Raw genomic sequence first — 27,854 nt, 5'->3', positions numbered from 1 at the left:
CAGTATTTCTTCAACAGATGTGAAGCATTTGAGATAACAAATTGAATATGTGAAACAAAAAGCTGCTGTTAGGCTTCTGTAAAGACCTGCTTTGGGCTCACTGAACATTTATTTGGACTTTTCTGCAATAACAGCAGCTCTGAAGCCGCTGGCACTCCACCAGATAAATAATAAAATCTTAGTTTAGATTAAGTCTAGTTGAACCATGCATTGAAGGTAAGCTAATTGTACAAAAATGGTGATACAAAAAGGACTGACGAGGAAATAATACATTCTAGAACTGTGGTATTGTTGCATCAAGCAGAACTCGTTTCAAACCGGGACAATTGTTTAATAAACCCCCCAAAATAAGAAATGATCTAAACGAATTATTATAGTATGAGCCAATGATATTGATCCATCTGATTCACACCGGCATCTGTTACATTAGACCCAATTGAATAAACCTGGCACATCCCTATGAGAAAGTGACTTTTACCAGTGTCAGAAATTTACAATTGTACATACTTGTTGGCATTATGACCCCCCCAAACCCCACTTGAGTCTTAAAAGTTTGTGCAACTTTGTAGGTCAAACACATGCATTGACTTTGAATTTATTTTGGTTTACTAAATCTCCTTTCTTTTCATTTTCTGAGCTGGGGCATTCTGGTGAACTTTCATACAAACGCACAGAGAGAGAGAGAATCTCACCACTTGCCAGGAAAGGGCAATGCGAGGATGGAATTGTTCTTGAGACAGAGGACTGGCAGATTTTTTTTTCTTTTTTCCAAATTGGTGGTGGTGAGGGGGGTGTTGTATGGCTCGTATTTCAGCGCTCATGGGGGTCGGGGTTGGACTCACTTTTTGGGATATACTAAGATTCATAAATGCGCCGGTGGACATAAAACCGCGGAGCTCTGTCTGAGGCGGTGGGTCCTTTTAGTGTGCTTGGAATCCGATCTTCCCCAAAAAAACATCCACATTCACCTTTACACTCCCCGTGAGCACAGAGAGGCCGCTCCGCCGAATTTTCGGCGACTTTCACCCCCAAGGAGCTGCATGTCTAATCTTTAGACATGTTCAGATTAGTGGATTCACGGACTCTCCTGCTACTCGTAGCATCACATTGCGTTTTGGTATCCCTTGTCAGATGTCAACAAGAAGATGACCGTAAGTTGGAGATTTTCACATTGAAATTCAAAGATTTCTACAAAAAAATAAATTGTACGCTGTTGCCATGGCGACAGGAGAGGAAAGTACGGAATGGATCAAGGCAACGCTTTTAGATTTGAGCGCTTCACCTCTGGACTGTGGATGCCTTTGCTCATTTTTGAAAAAGCCCCTGTTTTAAGATTTCAGAGGTTTTGGCCATTGAACGAAGTAGGCCTATATAAGAATCTACAATGCTCCCAATATAATGAATGAAGATGCTTACTATGTTCACTTCAAAAATGTTTTGTGAGGTAACCTAAAAAGTGCTTCCTGTGGTAATATTTGCATTAATTTGGATTTCATCTGACTAAATTTGCCTGACAATTTAGGCTACACCAACTAAAGTAATTTTAATGGATTAAATCAAGTAGAAATAAGTAATTGAGGTAACAATAGCAGGTTACCCCATTTTTTTTGCAGCTTCATGTATTGGTATTATTATTTTTTTAGTGTTCTAGTTTAAGCGCGTCGCTTGTGCACATGTAAACAGCGTGACAGAAGGACAGATGCTGATGAAGATGCTGATGTTGCGCGGCAGGTTAGTGCACCGCGAGCATCAGAAGTTTAAAGAAACTATTGACTTGTAGAGACAAAACCTAATGTTAAAAGTTAACAAAGTTCAAAGAACGACTTAATGGAAAACTGACATTGTAGATGTACGGTTTCTAACGTTTTAAAAACTGTCTATACTGGTCATGCTTCAAAAGATGAAACCTGTGTGCGTTTCAGAAACAGCAGTCGAAGAGAGAGGGTTTGAGTGAAACAGTTGTGGCTTTGTGCATCGAGATATAGGCCAGTAATTAATTCACTAGTGTGCATGTGTGTGCTGTTTCATTGAAGATTAGGGTCAGCGTTTCCCACAAGGGTTCAAACGGTGCACCATCAGCACGTGCAAAGTGCTTGGAAAGCAAGAGCTGCCAAAATATTCAGGGTTTAGTTCAGGGGATTTTACGTTGATTAGAGGGACATTTGGGCAACTGGTGGGTGGATTGGGGGGGGGATGGTCTCTAGGAATGTGGTCTGAAAGAATGTAACCCACCCAGGCAAAAACATCAGACAGGCAACTTGTAATAAGAAAGTGATAGATGTTTAGTCTTACACAGCTTTAACTGTGATATTTGCTAAAACGTTGAAGTGATATAAGAAAAATGACTAGCTCACATGATGATTACCTTGTGTTCTCCCTTAATTGTTGCTCTCCTCAGTATATAAACAAGGACATGTTAATTAAACAGAATGTTTGCTCAGATCGACCAGTGTTTACAATGAAGTAATATGTATTTTCAGTATTAGATTTTAAGAACTATAATTGCCCCATTCATGTACACTATAAGACTAAGACTTGATGTCAAATTACAGTTTCATTTGAATATTTGGAAAGCAAGCACATCAAGGTCTCATTCTGTGTGTTTCTGTGAGGGCTGTCCTTTCTGACCCACTTGGGTGTGTTTGCCTTGGTGGGAAGTGAGACCATTAGATCCAGATGGAGTTTAGAGAGGGCTGTGTTTGCATAAGGCACCAGGCTTTCAATGCAGCACTGTCTGTGTTTGAAAAAGCCCTATTCATGGCTAGTTTAGTAGATTTGGGGTTCAATTACACACATACAGATTCCAGGAGCCAACATTTTACACCAGGGTGTCAGATATGCATCCTGAAAATATTACTAGCCAGTGTTGTGCTGCATGTGTAATCTAAATGTAATCAGCCGCCAGGTGGACTTCAATAGGGATTCCAACTATGCATGCAAATACAGTTTCTTGTTCTGGGGACTATTAAAGTCTGTTTGATTAGGAAATTATTTGCTGGTATTTGCTGCTGATTTGGATGATGTAGTAAATTCAATTTTAATTAATATTAAATGTATGAGACCACATAATTTTGCAGAGCAAGACCTTTTGTCCTTTGAGCAAAAGGTTGATATTTAGTGTGTGGCTCTTTATTTGTTTTATCAGTCTTTCTTTTTTCTAGAGGAGCAGAGGACAGTGTAAACAGGAAAGTAGTGGTTAGAGAGGGGAATGGGATCAGGACATGACCCAGGTTGGATTCAGACCCAAGCCCTCTTGAGCCAACAACTGTCAAATATTTTGAGCCTACTCCACCACACCTCTAACAATTGTTTGACAATAAATACAGCAATGGGAATATATTGGGAACATTGTGGGTGTGCATTTGCATATATATGACACTCACCTGTCTCTTACCCCCACGCATCTTCTTTCTGTCGCCCCCTGCTGGTGGCAACAGAGGAAGAGTTAGGCGGCTGCATCCAAGATGGCAAGCAGTATGCAGACCGTACAGTATGGAAGCCAGAAGCGTGCAGCGTCTGCGTGTGTGACTCAGGGGCGGTGCTATGTGACGAGGTCATCTGTGAGGACTCGATAGACTGTGCCAATCCCATCATTCTACCTGGAGAGTGCTGTCCCATCTGCCCAGCTGATACCGATGAGCCTATCGGTCCGCTTTCTGCTAATACACATTTCATTGCTTGTCATACCTGTTCTACAAACCCCACAACTTACTGTCTGCTTTGAGTTCTGTAACTATGGCAACAGTGTCATGTTCCAGCAGACTACATCGTTCAACTATGTTACATGGTGTTTAGAACTCAAAGCAAACATGTTGAAGGGGAAGAAAGCAACACTTCTAAGTTTTATTGAACTTTTCAGTTAAATTTTCACATTTAAGACTCAGCTGTCTATGGCTAAGAGGTGTCCATAATAGAACTTAGATAGTGAGTTGTTTCATACAGACAAGAATATGCAGTATTGCCATCAATTTGCTGTGGAGACCATGATTTTCAGTCTGGATATTTGATGAATAGTAAACAAAAAAGGAAGTTTGAGATCTTGCAGTGCTCTTAAATAGGGCATTGAGCTAAAACATTTGTAAATTAAATCGGACCAGTGGCTAAAATCAGATCTTGAAGGCCCCAGTGCAAAGAAACTGTCGGGCCCTCTCCTTGGGGGGCCTTTGTAATTTTCATCACTCCTCAGGCATGCGGTCATTTGTGACTCCGGGCCCTAGGGTGGCTGCCCTAGGCCCACCTGCCCTCCATTTAGTTACGCCCCTGGTATAAAGTATATACTTTAGCCTCAGAATACTTCCACACGATTTGAATGCGTTTTCATTAGGTAAAATAATGAGAATAACGAAGTGTGTGGAAATATTGGTTTCATTAGGTCAAATTTGCAGTAAAGATCAAAGTAAAAGTGTATGTGTATATATATATATATATATATATATATATATATATATATATATATATATATTAGAGTGGACTCACCTTTGCCATAGACTGTTTTTGTTGTTAAAACAGCAAAAAAAGAATTTAAAATATGATTTAATTTTGATCACTTAAATTTGATTCTGAAAATGAGGGGTCATAGCATGGCATCTTTCAGACAGCATAATTAACAAAGAATTTAGAAGTGTTCTTTCAAGTTTTTCATGCGTTTCATTTTTAATCAAACTTGACAGCAGATATGTTCATTTTCCAAATGATGTGTGTTACTGCTGCATAGACACACACAATAACAAGATGAACATACTTCTTAAAACATGTTTTTTTTTTCTTCTCAATATGCCGTAGCTCACAGTAATCAGCTCATGGCACTGATTCAGAATGAGTTTTCACAATATATAATTTTTATATTTATCTCATTTGCTGAGCAGCATATTATTATTCCCTTTATGTTGCTTCTCAAATTTAGCTACAGCATAATGTGCTGACTATCATTTTTAATCTTAACATGAGCTTGCAGCTTCTTATTCTGTTTTTAACAATTTATCTGAAATGGTCTGGGAAGGGAATGATGCTGTTTTGGTACACAGCCTAGTGGGGTGCCATTGAGTTGGTCTCGGTTATGTAGTTTCAGCAGGGAATAACTGGTCATTAGTTCATACAGTAACACAGAGCGTGTCCAACTGGTTTATCGTCCTCATTATAAGTTATTATTATTAACTGATTGCTTCCTTCAAAGCATGACCCTTTGGAGACCTCTGTTTTTTTATGTGCTGTTAGGCAGTTTACGACAGCTTTGTGCCATGAACTGTTATTTTTTGTTTTTGATTGATTTCTGGTATTTGATTAAGTAATTAATGCAAGGCTGATTCTATTTTTTCCATTGGAATTTATTTGATTGAATAAGCGCTGATTGATAAAATGCAAGAAAATCTAAAGTTTAGAGTTTCTAATTGCTAATCTTTTTCTTTCCTTTATCCTGTGACATGACTCAACAGGGTCGATTGGTGCAAAGGTGAGACCTTTTCTTGACATATTTATCATTTTCAAATCCTGCATAGATGACTTAATTATAAATTGAGTAATTAGTCATAAATAAGTTAAACTTTCTCCTTCACAGGGACAGAAAGGAGAACCAGGTGATATTGCTGAGGTAAGTCATTTTCCTGAAGTGAACAGGTGTAATGTTGTAGATTAGCTAAAAGATTGCATATTCAGCAAAAAATAAAAAAAAATAAAAAAAAATTATTTACAATTCTTGTTGCACTTAAATCTGTTTTGTATACTATTCTGATGATAGTGAAACTTTGTAGTATGGCACTTTTCGTACCACTGTCTCACTTATGTTTTCCTCTTTTGTAAGTCGCTTTGGATAAAAACGTCTACCAAATGAATAAATGTAAATGAAAATGTGTTTTTGGTCATCTTCATTCAAGTATTTTTTTTCTTATTTGTTTCTGTAGGTTGTAGGACCAAGAGGACCCGCTGGTCCAATGGTGAGATTTGGCACTTTGATTTCTGAATTATCTGGCATCTTGCAGTTGGGGTAAAGTGCACTATCCACTTAGTGCACTTCACTTCTAGGGGGCTCTCCTCAAAGCTTATTTCAACTCTTTTTTCAGAATTCCCTTTAGAGTTAACAACTAATATTATGCCTTTTTAAAAATGTTTATAATGTTGGTACATTTTCATTCAGGGACCCACAGGAGAGCAGGGACCACGTGGTGAGAGAGGAGATTTGGGTGAGAAGGTGAGACATCCAGCTTCTTCAAACAATTTATTTTTTCAGACTTGTTAGGTTAAGTGATGTCAGACCTTATTAGAGGTTAGCGGGGTACATTATGTGGGGCAGTGGATACACTCTGCAGGATGCTGTCATGTGAAAAGGCTTTAGTTAATCTCTCCTCTCTTATTTCTTCTCCTCTTATATGGCCTTTTTTGTTCCCCTCTTTCTCCTTAGGGAAGTCCTGGCCCAAGAGGTAAAGATGGTGAGCCTGGTACAACTGGTAACCCTGGACCCCCTGGTCCACCTGGACCAAATGGCCCCCTTGGACTTGGAGGAGTATGTTTCTCCTCTCCTCTCCACTCTCATTCTGTTATGTATGTTGTATGAATGTATTATTGTACAAATTCAGTCTCATGGGGTCAGTGTATTTCTCTGTGTGTGTGTGCAGAACTTTGCTGCTCAGATGGCTGTTGGTTTTGATGAGAAGGCAGGAGGTGTAAATATGGGTGTGATGCAGGGACCAATGGTGAGAATATCTATATATATATCTATATCTATTTACTGTTCAAACAATATCATATACTAGCTGTCATATCTCTTTCAGACTACAACCCAGTTTGGATAAAATATCATATCTAATCAATGTTTAGAATTTCCTCTCAATCAGGCTAATACACATTATAAACTTCTGTGAATTGTTTCATGAGTTAGACAACAGCATAAGGGTCAGTGAAAGCACTTTCTTTTCTCTGTTTTATGGAACATTTGTAAGTTCTGCTCTCTTGTGGTATGCTCTGGAATAAACATTTTATTTCAAGCAGCAACTCACCTGAAGTCTTTCATAGATTCTTAGTATGCCCACTTCTTCAGACACTACTACACCACTGCATGAAATGCATATTAATGAATTTAATTTATTTAATTAATCGCATATATCAATATTTCTCAAGAAAGGCTGCTAAAAAAAATTATTAACATTTTAAATAATTATATTTAAGTAATTTAAGTGATTCAAAGTATAATATATACAGTTAATATAATACTTATTATAAATATAATTATTACATGTTACCTGTTCTGCTGGATTTATTCTTACTGCCCCCTACTGTAAACATGAAGGAGGTACTTTAAACTTGAATTGCTCCATAATAGATATATTCCTTATTACAGTCACAATTATGATTATTACCATTATGATTAATTGCGTTAAATTAAACATGTTATTTTTAATATAATTAATCTCAATAAATTAATATTTTAAATTGACAGCCCTAGTTTAAATAAATGCTCTCTTGATGAAGTCAGAAACATACAAAATCATGTCAATATTGAACATAAATGCTCTGACCAGTGCCCCCTATTGACAAATAGTTATTCTCAGCATTTTCAAACGTTACCATGAGGTTACAGTGCTTCACAGATTCACATATAACCATTTACCCACAGTAACCATGGTTACTAAAACTAAATAAGACAAACAATTTATCTACAGGCAAGAATATATCCAGCTTTGAAACAGCATTAAAGATTCAAGAGAATAACTTCAACATAATATAACATTTTTTGAACATAATACAACATTACTGTTGCTGTTTTTATTTATCTTGGTCAAAGTGGCCATGTTGCAATTTAACTTTGTCTTTCCCTACAGGGTCCAATGGGCCCCCGTGGTCCTCCTGGCCCCTCTGGATCTCCAGTAAGTAAATACAAACACAATCTTCCAAACTGTTGAAAGAAAATACATAATGTTGATAATTTTCTTTCAGAAGCTACCATTGATGAGGAAGATCTGAGTAATCTCTGAGCTCCCACAAATGCCAACTCATAACCCCTCACTGCCATTTGTTTCCTTTCCAGGGCCCACAAGGTTTCCAAGGCAACCCTGGTGAGACTGGTGAACCTGGCCCTTCTGTAAGTGTCCCAAATGATGGGTTCAAAAATATGCCTACACATATGACTTGTATATTCCCACACACATACGTACATGGCCTACACAGATGACACATTCATACTTACATATACAATGACATGGCTTAACAAACAGAAATGTATCTACAAACACAGTTTAATCGATTTATAATTTTTCTGTTATATTAGGGTGCAATTGGACCCCGTGGACCATCTGGGCCTCCTGGAAAACCCGGAAGTGATGTGAGTCACCTTTTTTGTGGCTTCATAAGCAGCCTATTTTAAGTGAATGCTTGACAGATGTACTAACTTCTCTGTCTCCACCTGTCCTCTCTCCTTCCAGGGCGAGGCTGGCAAGCATGGTAAGCCTGGTGACCGTGGACCCCCAGGGCCTCAGGTAAATAAAAATGCTTTTCAAAGTCTTCAAAAACCACCATTGCTGCTCAGTATCTGTAGTGAGTATGTGAGTAGCTGTAGCACTGCTGGTAGAGCATGGAGCTAGCAAAACTAAGGATATGGGTTTGGTTCCCAGGGGACACACATATTACAATAAAATGTATACCTTGTATGCACTGTGATTTGCATGGGAATAAAGCATCTTCTAAATGCATAAATGGAAATCTGTTATGGTCATACATAACAGGTATAGATGCAATATCATAACTGATTATGTTTCTTATTTGTTGTACAGGGAGCTCGTGGATTTCCCGGAACCCCTGGCCTTCCTGGCATCAAGGGACACAGAGTAAGTTTTAGTTGGTATCTTGTACCTCTTTATGTTTATGTTTGTTTGTACACATATCTTACTTTTCAATCTGTTTTGTAGGGACACCCAGGTATTGATGGAGCTAAAGGAGAGGGCGGTGCTGCAGGTGCTAAGGTACAGAAACATAATACCATTCACTTTCAGGCCAAACACCCAACTGTGAGAAACTATGTAAATCAAACACACAGTCTATAATCATATCAGACAATCAGTGTGTAAGTGTGTGCTGACAGGAAGGCTGACAGCAGAGGATCAAAATTTGTGTAACATTTGTAACATAACTTCATGTTATGTAGTTGCTGCTTATTTGAAGCTACTTTAAACTGAAGAGACCAGCTCCTTTAGAAACTGAGTATACAGCACAGTGATATGTATTACCTGCTCATTTACAGATGCTAAATATGCTAATTTGTTTTAGCTCAATGTTTAGAAAGAATACATTTTAATTCATGTGATGCTTGATCTGATTTTCCTAACTCATTTAAATATGCAACACAGTCTCAGGGTCAAAATTGTAAATTTGCAGGAATATGTGCAGTTGCAGGGACTAATTTACAACTCTTACAGTGAGAACGAACACATTATGTGCACACAGGCTAGCTAAGATAAAAATGTGTCTAACATTATACACATTTTCATATTACTTATTTCTTATAAATGCTCTTATTACTTAACGAATCGATTTGAATTGAAAGACAAATGTCTGTATCCCTCTCTTAAAATTACTCATCCTCAGATTCATCTGCATTTATCTCTTTCCTCTCTGTATTTTCCTCCAGGGTGAGGCAGGTTCTTCCGGTGAGAACGGTACCCCTGGACCTATGGTGAGTAGCTACAGTAAGATGACCATATAGTTATTAGTTATAGCAACAGGTATTACAGTTTTTCTGAACCCCATTCTCTGAACCAAATGCTCAGTGGCCAAAACCCATTTATCAAATCAATCACTCTTTTTTGCAAAACTCTAAACACATTCACACATACTAAAACACATTTCGCACTGTGATAAACACAGTATCACAGGCAGCAAAAGTTAAACTACAACACATTTGTCATTGTTTATACACAATGTCTCAAAATTGTTCACACTTGCTTCTAATGATGTGAAAATGTGATGCTGAGGCAGAATAAATATCTCATTGACTTTGATTTTGCAGTTGCACAACATTTTTGAGTGTACTGTAAAGTTCTTTGGGGTTTTGCAGTTGGACTACTGTATTTTTAAGTGCTGAATATACAGACATTCAATACTGTATTACTTGCAGTGCTTACAGTATACAATATATTCACTGTACTACTGTAAATTGTGATTACTAAACTTTTTTTGACAGTAGTTGCAAAATGCACCTACTACATACAATCTTCTTCTTCTTCTGGCTGCTCCCGTTAGGTAGAGAAAATGGGTGAAGGTTTCAAGAAATGTGTTTTAGCAATTCAGAAAAACTGTATTCACTGGATCATCTGTATCTTAGAATTAGAAAACAATTTTGACACTCCAATTTTCTTCTTCTTTGTCTTTCAGGGTCCACGTGGTCTGCCCGGTGAGAGAGGTCGTCCTGGAGCAACTGGTTCTGCTGTAAGATTCAGATAACATCTTTCTTTGGAATACTATGTTTTACTATTCTAATATTCATTAAAGCATAATCCTAGGTGATAAGTCATTTAGTCATAATGATCCTTTCCAAATCTGTCCATAGGGTGCTCGTGGTAATGATGGTCTGCCCGGTCCTGCTGGTCCTCCTGTAAGTGCATTTATGTTTTTCCATTCTAGAAGATATAATGAAATAGCTCTGCCATATAATATTAGAATAGCTTAGAAGTTCTTATTCTGCTATCAAACCAATGCTAGTGGTAGATCAGTATGTTAATTAATAGAAGACAAATTTAATGATAGCAAAGAAGTATTTGAAAACAAATATTTTAAATCAGAAAATGTGCATTATCCATTTAAAAAGCTGTTTGGTACACTTTGGAACTTTCAGAAAGGGGAACTACCACTTCTATTAGCTGCTAATGCTAGTAATACCAAATGACAAAAAAAATAATAAAATAAAATACAATATATATATATATGTATTTTCTGATATATTATTAACTCAACTACCTGTATATGTCTCAGAATGACAGTAAACAAATTTGCAGTTGTTTAGGGTGCACAAGGTAGTAAGCACAACTCTTTGGCCATTTGTTGATGTTTGTTGTCCTAATATTTGTTCTCAGGGCCCTGTGGGTCCTGCTGGTGCTCCAGGTTTCCCAGGATCCTCTGGTTCTAAGGTAAAATACCTGTCATCTGCAACTTTTTGAGTAAATTCTTAAACCATTAAAATGAACAGATAACACTTTTAGCCTTAATAATGTGAGGGGAAAACCCGGTGGACTGATGTGATCTTCACTCCTGCAGGGAGAAGCTGGTCCTACTGGTGCTCGCGGACCTGAAGGTGCACAAGGATCCCGTGGAGAGGCTGGTACACCTGGATCACCTGGACCTGCTGGTGCTTCTGTGAGTAAAATTATAGATATTGTGTATTTTTAATTTGTTTTGCCAATGTCCCTGCGTAAAAGACCAGCTTAAACAGCATGTAATTCCCATGTTGTTTACAAGATAAACTTAGCTGGTGAAGCTGGTTGGCCAGTATGGTTTTCTGATAATGCTGGTAAAACGTGAAAGTCTTGCTGGTTAATCAAGTAAAAAAAAAACATGCAGGGGTATCTGTAGCAAACCTCATTGATGTGTTGAAAATGTAAATCCTTTTTTCCCTTGAAAAGAACAAGCAAACAGTCTGAAATGACCATCTCCCAGCACTCAAACAGTATGTCATTTTTTGGAAGAAACTTTGCATCAGGCACTTTAGACAAAAGAGGAACACATTCCAGTTAATTACAAAGTATGCAGAATATCACACAGTAAAGTTATATAGAAGAAATGTTATATTCCACGTTATAACCCCAAAATGTTTATTGAGTTAATCTCAGTTACTTAAATGAAATAGACAATGCAATCTAATCATTCAACAAGTTGTAATGTTATCCAAACTTATGATTCAACAGTAGAAACTGAAGATATGGTACATTTTGTACACTTTATCTTTTTATAACCATTCAGGCACTACAATACAATGACAATATTTTGAATTGATTTATCATTTTTAATAAATTACAATAAGTTCTATTAAATGTTAATATTAAATATTCACATGTTGACATTCTACAGGGAAATCCCGGTACTGATGGTATTCCTGGAGCAAAAGGATCTGCTGTGAGTATATACTCCGCTATCATTTCCAGACAACAACATTTTAAGATTAAGATGAACAGTTTAAGTACACAATTTATTTACAACCATGCATTATTGCTATGAATCTCTTGCAAACATACTTAGTTGCTTTGTGCCTGTTGCAGGGTGCTTCTGGTATTGCTGGTGCCCCAGGTTTCCCAGGACCCCGTGGTCCACCAGGACCTCAGGGAGCTACTGGACCTCTTGGGCCTAAAGGCCAATCTGTACGTAATCAAGTCCTGAATTTATTATGAGAAATTACTTATCACGTGATCTGCTGATTGCACAGGTTGCTGATTTTTGAGTCTGCTAAACATGCTTTGTGTTGTATTAGAATTGTCCTTACTCTTGGACATATGCTAGAAATGTATTGCATCTTGAGGTGAAGTATTGATGCATTTAACCAGGGCTGTCCTTAGGACCGCGCTTGGGGGCGATCGGTTTTCCCTGGTTCAACCCCCTCCCTCCAAGTCTAACAGGAATAGGCCCCGTGGATTCAACATTGCCATAGGCCCTGCCTTTACTAGCGACGTCCCTGCATTTTACTAACAGAAACACTATTGTATTTATACAGGGAGACCCTGGTATCACAGGATTTAAAGGCGAGGCTGGACCCAAGGGAGAGCATGTAAGTCCCAAGACACCAATGTCATTTTTATTATCAGCTATAATATTATGATGTAAACTTTGAAAATAGTTTTTTTTTTGAGAAAAGCAGGCAGACTTTTTTATCCCTTTTTATCCACTTTAAAACTGTTGGTCATTACTATATTCTTGCAAACGAATCAGGCATTTATTTATCCATCTTTCACAGGGTGTTGCAGGACCTCAGGGTGCCCCTGGGCCCTCTGGAGAGGAAGGCAAGAGAGGACCAAGAGGAGAGCCTGGTGCTGCAGGACCTCTTGGACCTCCTGGAGAGAGAGTAAGTACCACACTCATAGTCAGCTTCACTCTGTGTGAATATAGATTACTGTAATAAAGCTTTAACAAATACAAATACTAATAAGTCTAATTACTTATACATGAATCATATGTTCTTCATTGCTAGGGATCTCCAGGTAACCGTGGATTCCCTGGTCAGGATGGTCTTGCCGGAGCAAAGGTTGGTGAGATATTACACCCTAATGCACAAGCAAGTAAAAACTGTTTGCCAATGGGGTACAAAAAATAAACCTAATTCCAAGGGAATACCTCACTGGCAAATATTATTATTTTTTTCATTACAAAGAATAAAAACTTCAAAGCTGCATTGTTGTTGAGTATATTGTATATTTTAGCATTTTTAATGTATCACTTAGTATTTAATGTTCCCACTTAGCCCTGTACTAAAATGTTGTCAACTATTTAAGGGTGCACCCGGTGATCGTGGTGTTCCAGGTGTGACTGGACCAAAAGGATTAACTGGAGATCCTGGCCGCACAGGCGAGCCTGGTCTTCCTGGAGCCAGAGTGAGTCAATATTATTGTGGTATTTAAAGGATTTACTGGAAAACAGATTGTTCAGGTCATGACTGTTGCAATTAAAGATCTTATTGTCAAATATAATCTTTTATTACTATTTTAAAGATCTCATCTCATTTTTCACCATTAAAATTTTAATCTCCTGCCCCCTCTCCTCATAGGGTCTTACTGGTCGCCCTGGTGATGCTGGACCCCAAGGAAAAGTTGGAGCATCTGTGAGTATCTCTACAATTTAGAGTATCTCTATATGCACTTGGCTGAAAACAAACCACAGTTTTAACTAGCCTAAGCTGGTTTGCTGGCCTTAGCTGGTCAAGCTGGTCTCCCAGCCTGGCCAAGCTGGTCTCCCAGCCTGGCCAAGCTGGTCTTCAACTTGTTTAGCTGGTCTTCTAGCCTGTCCAAGTTGGTTCTTAGCTGGTTTAGTTGGTCTATCAGCTGGTCTCCCAGCCATACCAGATGACAAGTGCTTTGTACCCCAATCCCCTGTAAAAGTTTAGGCTGGGAGACCAGCTAAAACCAGCAAAACAGCTTAGCTGGTTTAAGCAGTTTTTTACCTGCAAGGCAATGGAATCACTTTAACAGTAAAGGACTAAAGTGTGCAAACGGATGTAAGTCTTTACATTGGATACGAGTCTGAGGGTTTGCTGATTGTGTTTTAATTGTTGTAGGGTGCCCCTGGTGAAGATGGTCGTCCTGGTCCTCCTGGCCCTCAGGGAGCTCGTGGTCAGCCTGGTGTGATGGGATTCCCTGGTCCTAAGGGAGCCAATGTATGACCATTAAAATATTTTTTTAAATCAGTTACCACATTGTTTATGTTGAGGTCTATTAAACGGAGACCTTGAGTCTGCAGGTGTGTGTGTGTATGTGTTGCACTTCATGGGAACAAATGTCTCTCACACAGGGTGAACCTGGAAAAACTGGAGAAAAAGGACTTGTTGGACCCCCCGGTCTTAGAGTAAGTAATTGACCCAGCATTGTCTAATTGACATGCATGTTCATATTACTTGGTTTTATATGTACGTACAAGATTTCTGCTTGCCAGTGTAATGACACTTGATCACTCAGGCTGCATTCAAATGAAATATCAAGCATCACTATTACAGTTTTCTCAGTACTCAAATTTATGATTTTCACTTGCCAGACTATAAGGTGTATATATAGGTGTAAATTAAGTAAACGATTGAACATAATTACAATGATGGAAGTATCGATGTAGGGCCATATCTAGGGACCAGAAAATCTTAGACTTGGGGGTGGGCTCTTTTGACACGGGCAGTAAGCAACCACCTAGTAACCACCCAGAACACTCCAGCAACCACCTACCAATGTCCCGCCCTAGCAACCACTCAGAACATCCAAGCAACCACACAGAAATTAATTTAAACACCCAAAACACCTTAGCAACCATATGACAATAACATGGGAACCACTCACAACACCCTAGTGGCAAGTTCTTCAGGAAATGTAAAAATCCAGTTTTCTAATTCTTTGTCTCTTCGTTTGTTCCTTCATTAGGGTTTGTCTGGTAAAGATGGAGAGACTGGATCCTCTGGCCCATCTGGCCCTGCTGTGAGTAGCACTTCACTTTATCAACAATGTATAATGACTAAATGCCTGCTGTCTTCACTTGAGCAGCCTAATTGTGATTTCAATATAATTTCAGGGTCCTGCTGGTGAGAGAGGAGAGCAGGGTCAGCCTGGTCCTTCTGGCTTCCAGGTATATTTCTAATTATATAAGCACAAAATAACAAGTGTCGTCTCTTTCAGTTACTGAAGCTTAACAAGGGAATCAAAGTGAAATTAATTAGAATCAATAATGATTGCACTTCCAAGGAATAATAGAAGAATTTTTAAAAATTACTCTGTTTCTGCACAGGGTCTACCAGGACCTACCGGGGCCCCTGGAGAGCCTGGTAAACCAGGTGACCAGGTGAGAATCACTTTGAATATGTATTATCCTACATAATTTGTGCTCTTGTGACTTTAATCAAAATTTGCTGAATTTCTCTCTTACTCTTCCTGTCCTTCTCGATAGGGTGTTCCTGGAGAGGGTGGTGCTGCCGGTCTCACTGGACCAAGAGTGAGTTTCTGTAATTTACTAACATGGCTCCAAAATGCCAACCTATGGAAATCACAAGTAATGTTTTGGACAGACATAACTGTCTCTCTGCCTGTGCTTCTCTCAGGGTGAGCGTGGTTTCCCTGGTGAGAGAGGAAGTGGTGGCACTCAGGGTATCCAGGGTCCCAGGGGTCTTCCAGGAACTCCCGGAACTGATGGACCCAAGGTGAGTCCCCACCACTGATATTACTCCAACTCAAATCTGTCCATCTTTCTTAATTCTCTGTTTCTGTACTTATTTTAATAATGTGGACATATTCCTAAAATAGTCATGTTATCAATGCTGTAAATCATACAAGGTGGCCTTGGGACCAATTGGTTAAAAGTAATTACAAAAATGGCTTAGAAAAGTGAAGTTAGTTCTAAGAATAGAACTATCATCATGTTTACAGATACAGTGAAATTCAAACAGTTTTGTCATCTATTTCTCTACATTACTCAAATTATTTATAACATATTTAACACCATAATTAAAAACAAACACGAACCCATACTCCATACATGAGCTACAATCTCTTTCATTAGCAACTTATCTTAAGGAATGCGGTCCATACTCTGTTCAATTTATTGGACATGTCAATGCCAAATCACGTATCTTTCAACAGCCTGTAACAAGCCTCACTTTCTAATGTTTTCTCCATTTACCCAGAACAATTTTGTCACATTTATCAATATGACCACTTCAGCACAACACTCTGTCATCTCTCCACCTCATGTCTATGTTTGATCTCCAACAGGGTGCAATTGGACCAGCAGGTGCTCCAGGAGTTCTGGGTCCTCCCGGTATGCAGGGTATGCCTGGTGAAAGAGGAGGTTCTGGAATCTCTGGAGCTAAAGGTGATAGAGTAAGTATCTTTAGTACACACTTTCCCAGTGATTACATCAACCCAAGGCTGGGTGTAATACAACTTATTTGCAGTTTACTTTAAAACAATACATACAATGTATTATCTAAATGAATGATTACAAATAACGAATTGAGGATCTCCTTCACTAGGGTGACAGTGGAGAGAAAGGACCTGAAGGCGCTCCTGGCAAAGATGGTTCAAGGGTAAGTACCAATTAGTTCTGAGCTCAAATAAAGAAAACTAATGTTCAAAGTCTGAAAATGCTTGCTTTGTTTTCTTACCTGTGATACATAATGCTATTTCTGTCATCTTTGTGTTAGGGGTTGACTGGTCCGATTGGTCCACCTGGTCCTTCTGGCCCCAATGGTGCAAAGGTGAATGTCTAATGTCTAATATATAACATATTCTGATCCAATCCCATTAGCATAACCACTTGTTAACAATGGTATGCCACCCAAGGTTGTTTGCTGAAATTATTTGTAGCGATAAATAATCTGTTATTCTTTTCCTCCTCTCACAGGGGGAAAATGGTGCCATTGGACCAAATGGTGCTCCTGGTTCTCGTGGTGCCTCTGTAAGCAAAAATCTAATTTTTAAAAATGTTATCAGATTAATTTATTATGTAATGTAACATTACAGCTGCAAAGTAAAATTAAATACAACGAGTTTGACCAATCTTAAAATGGTTTTCTGAAGTGTAATGTCTCAAAGTCATCATTCATTTGTGCATTCTCTGTATCATTTCAACCCTCATTCTCTCCTAATCTAATCAGGGCGATCGTGGTGAGGTTGGTCCACCTGGACCTGCTGGCTTTGCTGGACCTCCTGTAAGTAGAACCACAGTTACATTTACAATATTATTCAGTGTTTCTGCAGTGAAACAATGATAAGATTAAGGGCTGTCAGTTATCATGAAAGATAAGTTTTGAACAATAGGTTTTGACTTCAGACATGAAAATTACTTCTAACAAACAAAATTTTATAAACAACATAGATTATTATTATTATAATGACTTAACAATATTTTTATGGCAGCAAAGTAATTTATATAAAACTCAATTAAAACAGTGAAAAGCAATCAGTTAAGAATATTGCAGGATGTTCTGATCCAATTCCATTAGCATGACCACTTGTTAACAAGTATGAATCAAATTTCATTAGTTATTTTCAAAATGGAACATTCTTTGACATGAAAATGGGGAAGCACTGTATGTTAGCATGTTGACAGTGGCAGTTAACGTTTAAAGACCATCATATAAATGCATATAAAATGCTTAGCGAAAACATCTTGTCACATAATGTCTAGTATAAACAATGGATGTGTGCAAAACTCAATATGCAATAGTTATACAATGAACAAAATTATCGTTTGTATACGTTTTTATTACATTTGACTCTCTCAAATAACTCAAATAGGGAGTCAAATCTTTAGAGTTAAACTCGCATGTGGTCATGAGTGTTTAGTCATAAGAATCTGATAATAAACTGTCACCTCTGTCTCTGTGCAGGGTTCTGATGGCCAGCCTGGAATTAAGGGAGAACAGGGTGAGTCAGGACAGAAGGGTGATTCTGGAGCCCATGGACCACAGGGACCATCAGGAGCACCCGGCCCAGTGGTAAGTGTCTTTGCCTCCTAACTCAGCAAGAGTTACCTTGAGAGATTATCATTGTCTACACCTTGTTTTACACTGATATGCAATTCAAATTGGTTATTGCCACTTGACACTTTAAAGATCATCTGTCTGCATAGATACATTTAAAGTTTAGCATAGAGGCTATATTGTTTTTACCCTGAGGAAATTATGTATATTCAGCTCATCAGTGCTTATTGCTTGATTTCAGGGCCCAACTGGTGTTACAGGACCTAAAGGAGCACGCGGAGCCCAAGGAGCCCCTGTGAGTTTACAAGTCAATTACTCAACTAGCATTTCATTTCCATTAATATGCAGTCTTCTGTTCAGTATTTACTGAATCCTGTTCATATGATAGTGATATTTTACATGATTGAGTTTACTTTCTACTTGTTATGTTTACTTGTATAGTTAACAATGACATACCCCTCCTTTTTAGGGTGCCACTGGTTTCCCAGGTGCTGCAGGAAGAGTTGGACCACCTGGCCCCAATGTAAACCCCATAACATTACATGCTATAGATGTCTCTCATTGTTGTAAAAAGACATAGTACAAACATTTAAAAGAAGCACAATCACTATTACTTTTGCTCATATAGAGCATTTGAACAAACCCCTAACCCTAAGTATTAAACTTCGGTGCGTGACTTGTCTTGCACCATTTATGTTATGGATATGAATGATTCCTCAAATTGTTGAGGAGAAATGTGCTATTAATTTTCTGAGCTCTTACTTTCCCTATTAATAATGTTCACCTAGTTGGCAATACAAAGGGTGACAATATCCCATAAATTGTTGGAAAGTTGACTCCTTTGACTTGGGCCAGTTAGGAGGAACATAGCAACCTCTTAGAACATACTATCAACATCATAAAAACATGATAAAAACACTCAGAACACCTCAGCAACTACATCATGGTGGCACCATTTGAAAAAAATGTAAGAATCATTTTGTCTTTATCTTTTATTCCTCTATTCATGAATTTTCTCTCTTCTCAGGGCAACCCTGGTACTGCTGGCCCTTCAGGTCCTGCTGGTAAAGATGGTCCCAAGGGAGTTCGTGGTGATGCTGGTCCACCAGGAAGACCAGGAGATGCTGGGCTGCGTGGACCTCCTGGTGCCCCTGGAGAGAAGGGAGATGCTGGAGAGGATGGCCCTCCTGTAAGGCTCAGATTTATTAATGCATAGCCATTTTAGCTTTAAAGTCACATTTGACCAATGATGCATAGTTCCATTGTAACCTTTCTTCTTTATCCACATGTAGGGTTCTGATGGTCCTTCCGGCCCTTCTGGTCTTGCTGGTCAGCGAGGTATTGTTGGTTTGCCTGGTCAACGTGGTGAAAGAGGTTTCTCAGGTCTTCCAGGACCCTCTGTAAGTAGACAATAGCACCAGGAACATTAGTACAAAATAAAAATGTCTCTGCCTTCCAATCACTGACAGAGATTTGAATATGAAATAAGTTACAATGTAGCATAGATGTTGGTGATATCAGGTAGTTAATATAAAAGGTAATGTGTGATATTTTTTCAAAGTTAAAATACTTTCTCCTATTCTAGCTTATTGTCCAGACACAACTATAATTAAAGCATTTGTTGGATGATTTCCCTGAAACATTTCAATTTCAATTTCTTTTTTTATTTCGGTCCTCAAATACAATTTTTCATAATAAATTAAAATGTACATTATAACCGAAAAGGTATATGCTGAAGCCTTTGCTTATTGTGCCTACCCTTTTTACATATTTATCTAATGAGCATCACTTTTCTCAGTGAATTTGATTCATACAAGATAAAAAAAAAAACAGTTACGTAAGATATTTCACAAAATGTGCATACATAACTACAAATGTACACATTTCAGACTTTAATACAATAGTTTAAATATTACATACACAAATTATTCATATTGAGTTATATAGTTATTTATCATCCTATTTTTTTAAATGTTCTTGAATTTACATAGTGAACTACACATTTTTAATTCCTTGTCACAGTTATTCCATAGGTATACCCCTTTAACAGGTATACATCTATTTTTATATTTGTTCTTGCCTTTATTTTTTTAAACATGTACATTCCCCTTAATTTATACTGACTTTCTCTTATTTGAACAGTCTCTGAATACAATTTGGAAGTACATTATTATATACTTTATACATTATCTGTGCAGTGTAAAAATCAACTAAATCAACAAATTTTAAAGCGTGTAATTCAATAAATAACATATTTGTTGGTTCGTAATAGTCAACCCTTTTTACAATCCTTATTGCTCACTTCTGTAACATATATATTGGATTTATATGTATGACCCCATACCACCACACAGTAAGTAATGTATGGGAGTATGAGCCAACAATACACGATATATAATGAGTTCTCATTCAAAATATGTTTTGGTCTATTTAATATTGCAATAGATTTAGACATTTATGTTTTTACATTATTTATATGTGGTTTCCAACATAATTTATGATCTATTATAACACCCAGAAATGTATATTCATACACACTTCCTATTTCCGATGTCTATCTCCAGTAATGTCAAGTATTTCCTTTTCTTCAGCTCCCCTAACATATATTGAATGAATGTTACTAGGAATATTCACTTAATCTACCCTATCCCCAGTTCTCTGCTCCACAATCTCTTTTGCTAACTTACATCCAATATTTACAAAATATTCATTAAATTGACTGAAAATATAATTCTCTTTACTTATAATTCTTGTATTGTCATTTACAAAATGATTTGGATAGTTGACTTTTCAAGTACTCTTTTTAATTATACTGTTAAGTACTTTCCATATTGCTTGAGTATTACTCTAATACCTCTCCAATAGTTTGTGATAATAGTCCTTTTACTAAATCTTATAATACTTTTTTTATATATATCTTATATTTGTTTTCAGCTTGTTTTGTTCTGGTTATTATAAGTTTCCTATTCCCTTAGTAATCATAATTTTTGTCCTTCTTTATAACTTTCTTAGACAAACAATGTTTTCCATATGGCCCAATTAGTATGGTCAAAAAAAGCATCATAGGCTCTATTAGGACCTTTATTTACATAAACCTCACTCCAGTTTTGTTTCCTTAAGTCCTCCCCCAAGGCCAGCAATGCATTCTTGTGTTCTATGTCGAATAATTTTATAATTATTTGTCCTATTTTTTTTTTTAAATCTTTGAAAGATCACAGAAACCGGAAAATGATCAGTCATATAATTTATAAATAATCCTCCTACTATTTTTCCTCCAATTTAATTTTTACATATATCATCTATCAATGTAGCAGTGTCTGTTGTTCATCTACTTGGCTTTGTAATCACAGGAAATAGGCCTTTACTACATTGTATTAATTAAATCTGTTGTCCCCTTATGCCTACTTGAATTTAACAAATCAATGTTAAAATATCCACATAAAATTTGTACCTTGTTCTCATTCCATTTGTCTAACATACCAACTCATTTATTCATTTATTCATCCTGGTGTTCAATACAAACAACGAATAATTTGATTTTTAGATCTTTCAATGTCGATTTCTATGGTTAAGCAATCCAAAATATTTTCTATAATCATTGGCATTCTTTTAATCAAACTGCATTTTAACGCTGTATCAACATACAGAGCAACTCCTCCTCCTTTTTTATTAACTCTGTTAATCATAAACAACTATATCCTTCATATTCTGTATTGTACTTTCTCGTTATCAAGCCAAGTCTCTGACACAGCAATCACATTAAACTTGTTAAACTGGCACAAATAATCCTTAATCTGTATGAGATATCTATAAAGACTTCTACTATTTAGATACATTATTGATTATGCCCCGTCCATTTTTACATTCCTATTAAATTGTTCTTCTGTAATACTCACAATTATGATTTACATGATTGAAAAAATGGTTTTCCGGGTCAATATAATTTCCAATTACATTTTATGGTCTGTGTGATTGAAAGTTTTAAAATTAAAATATGTATACTTACAGTATTGGCTTTGTAAATGGTCAGACACACAGTCCTTAAGAATATTAACAAGCTCCCCATCATCAATATCTCTGAATGGGAACAAAAAATCCTTATCAAATCTGTCATTTATTTTTATGATGATCCGTATCCGGATGAGTCCCTATGAGTATTCCTCCACACAGTCCTCACTTGTAACCACAATCCACAGTCCTCGTTTTTCATAAACACAAAAGTGTCCATGTTTACAATACCAGTCAACACAAATGTATAATACCTTATAGGTACTGGTCCAATTCTTTGCGTTCTCTTATTTTGAGTACTTTGGCTTCTTCAGGTATTACATTTAGCCGTATCATCACTTTGCAATTTCTTGTCCATGTAGCTTGTATCTTGTTTTGTTTCCTCACCTGACTAATTCTGTGTTGAAAATTCTTGAATTATATCACAGGGTGAGCCTGGCAAACAGGGAGCTCCTGGTTCTTCTGGTGACCGTGGACCTCCTGGCCCTGTTGGACCTCCAGGACTTACTGGACCTACTGGAGAGCCTGGACGTGAGGTAAATAACATACATGAAATTACATCAGAATCAAACAAGGCAAAACTAGATAGGAATCTGGATAGTAAGAGTAATCTGAAGAGGATCTGAAGTGAAGCCAGTGAACTAATAAGCAGTGAACATAATCTTCCCACATTTATACAATATGACAGTATCAAACTGAGGTTATTCCATTAGACCAGATTTGAATTGAAAGCACCAAACAATAACCAGATTTTCTGATTAGACCTGAAATAAATGGATCTCTTTCAATTTTAACTGCAAGCACTCAATCATCCATTCTCTTTGTCTTAAGGGTAATGCTGGTACTGATGGCCCACCTGGTAGAGATGGAGCTCCTGGTGTGAAGGTGAGGAAACAAACAAGCAAACACTAAAATAATATTTTTTAATTAGTTAGTGAATCTTGACCAAATACTATATCGGCCAATGTAGTGTATATTGTGTAATGCAGGAACATTCCACTTTCAGGTATCTGAAATATCTAATGCGTTTTGCTTGATCTGCTCTAGGGTGAGCGTGGTAACACTGGCCCGATTGGGGCTCCTGGCGCTCCTGGTGCCCCTGGTGCTCCAGGTGCCATTGGTCCAATTGGCAAACAGGGTGACAGAGGAGAAAATGTGAGTTCTGAAACTTCAGGGATCCTATATTTACTCATATAAGTAAGATTTATATAAGTATCTTCTGGATATAAGAATGCATGACACTAAAGTCCAGCAGACATATTCACAAAAGCAGTAACATTCCCACTACTGGCATGGCCAAGACCATTTGTGCCACCATTATTTAAATTACATTAACCAATGTTGACAAAGCTATCCTCCTAATTTCTGACACTGATAGTAAAATAATCATAACTATCACCACTTTATTTTGGATAAATCCTAGAGGATGCTACTTAACATTGATCATTTTATTCTGTGGTCTGCTTGAACACCTTAATTGCAATCAAGAAATCCTTTAAAGAGTATTTTCCCATTTCACCCACAAAATGTACATCTGCATTTTCTAGAACATTTTCATAGATATCTCTCATCATTCTCCACATCAATGTTCTCATCACAAAACGCCCAGAGCTAAAGAGCTTTAGCTAATTTAACCACTTATAAAACTATTTTGTATATTCATTGTTATCACCTTTTTTTCTAAAGGGTCCACAAGGACCTGCTGGACCCCCTGGAGCTGCTGGAGCTAGAGGCATGGTTGTAAGTAGATTTTGTGAAGAGAGCAGAAAGCTAAAAATTATGTTGCCAAACTTTAATGCTCAAAGTTAGTTGCTGAAAAACATATTGGTGCTCTGATAAAAAAATAGAGTTGGGTTTTTGCAACTTTTCCAACTATCCTATGCTGTAAAAATGTTTTTGTCAGCTAACCTAAAAATGTGCTTCTTGTGGTAACATCTAATTTATCTAGTTTTATTCTGCCCAAAATGTTAAAGGGTCAGATCAGTTAGAAATAGCAATTTAAGGTAACAACTGTTTCACTGTAAACTTATTACCTCTAACTGAAATACGTTTTGGTGGTTTTACTATAAATTATCACTTTGTAGTGACTAATGAGTTAATGAACATTTTCAATTTCATTGCATCAGGGACCTCTAGGATCTCGTGGTGATAAGGGTGAGGCAGGAGAAACTGGAGAAAGAGGACTGAAGGGACACAGAGGATTCACCGGTCTACAAGGCCTCTCTGGACCTCCTGTGAGTCCTGTCTACCAGTCTATTTAAAGTCAACAATGATAAAATGGACATCTGATATTTGTTGTAACTTCTGTTGTGTCTCTCCTCACAGGGTGCTCCTGGAGACCAGGGTGCTGCTGGACCTGCTGGACCAAGTGGAGCTAAGGTGTAGCAAACTGTAGCAAGCTTCTCTTTAACATATGATAATGCAGAACCACGCTTTTCAAACTTTAATACTAATGTTTTAACCCATCTTGTTTGTAATAGGGACCTGCTGGACCTGTTGGACCAGCTGGTAAGGATGGTAATAACGGTCAGCCTGGACCCATTGGACCATCTGGGCCTCGTGGACGTTCTGGAGAGAGTGGCCCAGCCGTGAGTACAACATCAACTCTAAAATGGCTTCTGAGGCATTTTCTCTGAAAGACCTACACTGGTGCATACATTGGAGAATGAATGTTTTTTTGCAAACACATTCCTCTGAAACTAGCAAATAATGTGAAGTCTATTTTTAGTGGGAATCGTTAAGAATTTAATGATTCTGGATCCGATTCCTCTTAATGATTTTAATTCCTTAAAAAATCCTTAAATTATTTTTTTATTTGGTTAATTACTAATGTGGGTTAGTGAGTGAGTCACTAGGCCAACTTTGAGATTAAGATTTCATTTGATTAGTGAGTTCCTCAATTGATTTATTGAAAATATCTGGCTCATTAAAGTAATTTGTTTGATAATTAGACTACAGTAGTTGTACATAATTCATTAAAAATATCCAATGCATCCATAAAAATAATGATTAGTTTGTGAATTGGATATCGCTTACTGTAAAGGCTATCAGAATATTTTAGTATTGTGTTCCATCTACATCTGTAGAAGAATAAAGATGCAACCATTAGAGAACCGAATCTAATGAAAATCATTCGCTTCCTTTTTCTTTTATTCATGAAACCAGAACTGATTCTTGATTCCCAACACTACTCCCAAAGTACAAGACCTGAAATACAATTTCAAGTTTTTGACCACTACAATTCCCAGACATTTTGTTAACATCTATCTACCTTGTTAATTGTCTTTGTTCTCTTCAGGGTCCCCCTGGTAACCCTGGACTCCCTGGTCCTCCTGGTCCCCCAGGTCCTGGCATTGACATGTCTGTCTTTGCTGGGTTGACTCAGACCGAGAAGGGACCCGATCCCCTGCGTTACATGCGTGCTGATGAGGCCTCCAGCTCTCTTAGACAACATGATGTGGAAGTGGATGCCACACTGAAGTCAATCAACAGTCAGATCAAGGACATCCGCAGCCCTGATGGCTCCCGCAAGAACCCTGCAAGATCCTGTCGAGACCTGAAACTCTGCCACCCAGAATGGAAGAGTGGTAAGAAATCCACAGAAAATCTAAGAATAGAAAAAGTGATATATGTGCTTTCAAAACTAGAAGGCTAATGATAAAAACACAACATAGATTTGTGCGATACAAATACTCAATATTGCTCACTGTAGTATCATTGTTGTAACCTGGTTGCTGTCCACAGGTGACTACTGGGTAGATCCAAACCTTAGCAGCAGTGCTGATGCCATCAAGGTCTTCTGCAACATGGAGACTGGAGAGACCTGCGTGAAGCCCAGCACTCCCAAAATTCCAAACAAGAACTGGTGGAGCAGCAAGAGCAAGACACAAAAGCATGTGTGGTTCGGAGAGAGCATGAATGGTGGATTTCACGTAAGTAACACATAAATCTTGGTTGAGCTGTAAGCAGTTTTGGTTTTGCTTCTTGGCTTTTTAACTTGATCTAAGTTTTAATTAAGCCTAGTAATCCTGCTGAAAAGATCAGCATGCTGATAAAAGCCATGCTGTTCATCAGCAAAACTTGGCAAAGAAGTTGGCAAAGCTGGTGATGCTGGTTTACCAAGAAATTATTGTTGGTTAAGATAGTCGAGAAGCCTTGTTGGGACACCGGCACACCAGTATACAAAATATAACATGCACTTTTACAAGCTATGCTGTTTTTTCTCATCAGGGGAGTTACACAAATTAATGCGAGACAAATGTAAAAAGAAATGTGTTTCAAATCTTATGATGCCATAGGCTTACCACACAAAACAAAAAACATCTGGATTTGATTATGAACACCTGTTATCCATAGCCAAATTTCCATTTTGTGGTTCAGATTACAGCTTTTTTAGGGAGCTGTTTAAGGTTCTGAATCTCTGTTGGTCCATGGTGCTGAAACTCTATGTAACATTCAGTCATAAACCAAGAGAGTGAAGGAGGCATGTCCTTTCATGTCCAGAGGGGAAACAGTACCTGAAAAATACCAACTTTTGGTATTCTTTTACAGATCAGCTATGGTGAAAATGGCCAGACTGCTAGGACTACCAGCATCCAGATGAACTTCCTGAGACTGCTTTCTACTGAGGCCTCTCAGACCATAACCTACCACTGCAAGAACAGTGTGGCTTACATGGATCAAGCCACAGGCAACCTGAAGAAGGCCCTTCTGCTGCAGGGCTCCAATGATGTGGAGATCAGAGCAGAGGGCAACAGCCGCTTTACATACGGCGTTCTGGAGGATGGCTGCAAGGTGAGCCATGCAATATAATATATTGTTCTAGCAAGCAGATACTAATAAAAATATACAGGGGAGACAGAGGCTAGTTTTATTTGTAGTTTTATTTTGAAGGTCAATATTTGTATAGTCTCGTACCTTAAAGTCTTGGCTGCAAAAAAAGCTATTGACCACTGTTATTTATTGAGGAAAAAGATTCAGTTCATATTGCACGTTGACCATTTGTGACAACATTATATGGCGCTTTGTAAGTTGTCACAATGGAACCTGCCTGTAAAAAGACTATTACAAGCTATTAAGCTAAATTAATGAGACAACAAAATTGTAAAAGGTAACAAACAAAATATAAAATCATTGTTTTGACCAACAGAAACTGTAATTCATTATTTAAAGTTACATATAAATTGCATGACAACCTACCCAAATCTGATATTTATGAAATTACTCTTACTCTGAAAACAGTACAAAAAATATTCAATTTAAGTTGAAAGCACAAAACCATTGCTGGAGAAAAAATTTAAATTGGAATTGGATCTGTGTGACATTTAACCCTGTTCTCCCCTATATATATATATTCTATATATTTTAATCTGTTGTGTTTGACAGTAGAAAGTGACACTCCCACTTACATTTCTTTTTTTATAATTTTCTTTTTTTACCTTACAGAAGCACACAGGTCAGTGGGCCAAGACTGTGATTGAGTACAAAACTCAGAAGACATCCAGGCTGCCCATTGTGGACATTGCTCCCATGGACATCGGAAGAGCAGATCAGGAGTTTGGAGTGGACATTGGTTCAGTCTGCTTCTTGTAAAAAAACAAAAAACGCATGGATTATGAGATAAGACATGGAAAAATACCAATGATGAGCAATAACTGTGAGGATGCAATACACATTCCAAATAATGAAATACGGAAGAAAAGAAAAGAAA

At 37.6% G+C, this 27,854-nt stretch overlaps 1 protein-coding gene across 2 annotated transcripts; it reads left to right on the top strand.

The window, feature by feature from the left end:
* The first annotated feature begins 887 nt into the window (after positions 1 to 887).
* LOC127630764 (collagen alpha-1(II) chain-like) lies at positions 888 to 27,854 on the top strand. Of its 2 annotated transcripts, XM_052108520.1 has the most exons (54): positions 888 to 1,151; positions 3,438 to 3,647; positions 5,433 to 5,449; positions 5,555 to 5,587; positions 5,898 to 5,930; positions 6,131 to 6,184; positions 6,395 to 6,496; positions 6,609 to 6,686; positions 7,812 to 7,856; positions 8,018 to 8,071; positions 8,258 to 8,311; positions 8,412 to 8,465; positions 8,760 to 8,813; positions 8,895 to 8,948; positions 9,614 to 9,658; positions 10,357 to 10,410; positions 10,532 to 10,576; positions 11,055 to 11,108; positions 11,236 to 11,334; positions 12,046 to 12,090; positions 12,234 to 12,332; positions 12,683 to 12,736; positions 12,923 to 13,030; positions 13,157 to 13,210; positions 13,458 to 13,556; positions 13,730 to 13,783; positions 14,237 to 14,335; positions 14,470 to 14,523; positions 15,084 to 15,137; positions 15,232 to 15,285; positions 15,445 to 15,498; positions 15,604 to 15,648; positions 15,755 to 15,853; positions 16,425 to 16,532; positions 16,685 to 16,738; positions 16,856 to 16,909; positions 17,056 to 17,109; positions 17,309 to 17,362; positions 18,044 to 18,151; positions 18,378 to 18,431; positions 18,606 to 18,659; positions 19,164 to 19,325; positions 19,429 to 19,536; positions 22,573 to 22,680; positions 22,976 to 23,029; positions 23,192 to 23,299; positions 23,831 to 23,884; positions 24,271 to 24,378; positions 24,470 to 24,523; positions 24,625 to 24,732; positions 25,443 to 25,731; positions 25,889 to 26,076; positions 26,696 to 26,938; positions 27,590 to 27,854. In XM_052108520.1, the coding sequence occupies exons 1-54, from the start codon at positions 1,058 to 1,060 to the stop codon at positions 27,734 to 27,736; spliced, it is 4,476 nt and encodes a 1,491-aa protein (XP_051964480.1). In that variant the 5' UTR covers positions 888 to 1,057; the 3' UTR covers positions 27,737 to 27,854. The 2 variants fall into 2 exon arrangements, with proteins under 2 accessions (XP_051964480.1, XP_051964481.1); XM_052108521.1 differs by lacking the exon at positions 3,438 to 3,647.

Source organism: Xyrauchen texanus, chromosome 37 (genome assembly GCF_025860055.1).
Source record: "Xyrauchen texanus isolate HMW12.3.18 chromosome 37, RBS_HiC_50CHRs, whole genome shotgun sequence".
Lineage (NCBI taxonomy): Eukaryota > Metazoa > Chordata > Actinopteri > Cypriniformes > Catostomidae > Xyrauchen > Xyrauchen texanus.
Note: the sequence above shows the minus strand (reverse complement) of the source record. Positions and strands in the feature narration are given on the sequence as shown.

What these genes read in the sequence shown, in the direction of transcription:
- LOC127630764 (XM_052108520.1), top strand. Translation starts at nt 1,058, where the DNA reads ATGTTCAGATTAGTGGATTCACGGACTCTCCTGCTACTCGTAGCATCA. An exon ending in GTGGACCCCCAGGGCCTCAG is followed by an intron (nt 8,466 to 8,759) that starts GTAAATAAAAAT and finishes TTTGTTGTACAG; the next exon opens with GGAGCTCGTGGATTTCCCGG. An exon ending in CTGGAGAGAGTGGCCCAGCC is followed by an intron (nt 24,733 to 25,442) that starts GTGAGTACAACA and finishes TGTTCTCTTCAG; the next exon opens with GGTCCCCCTGGTAACCCTGG.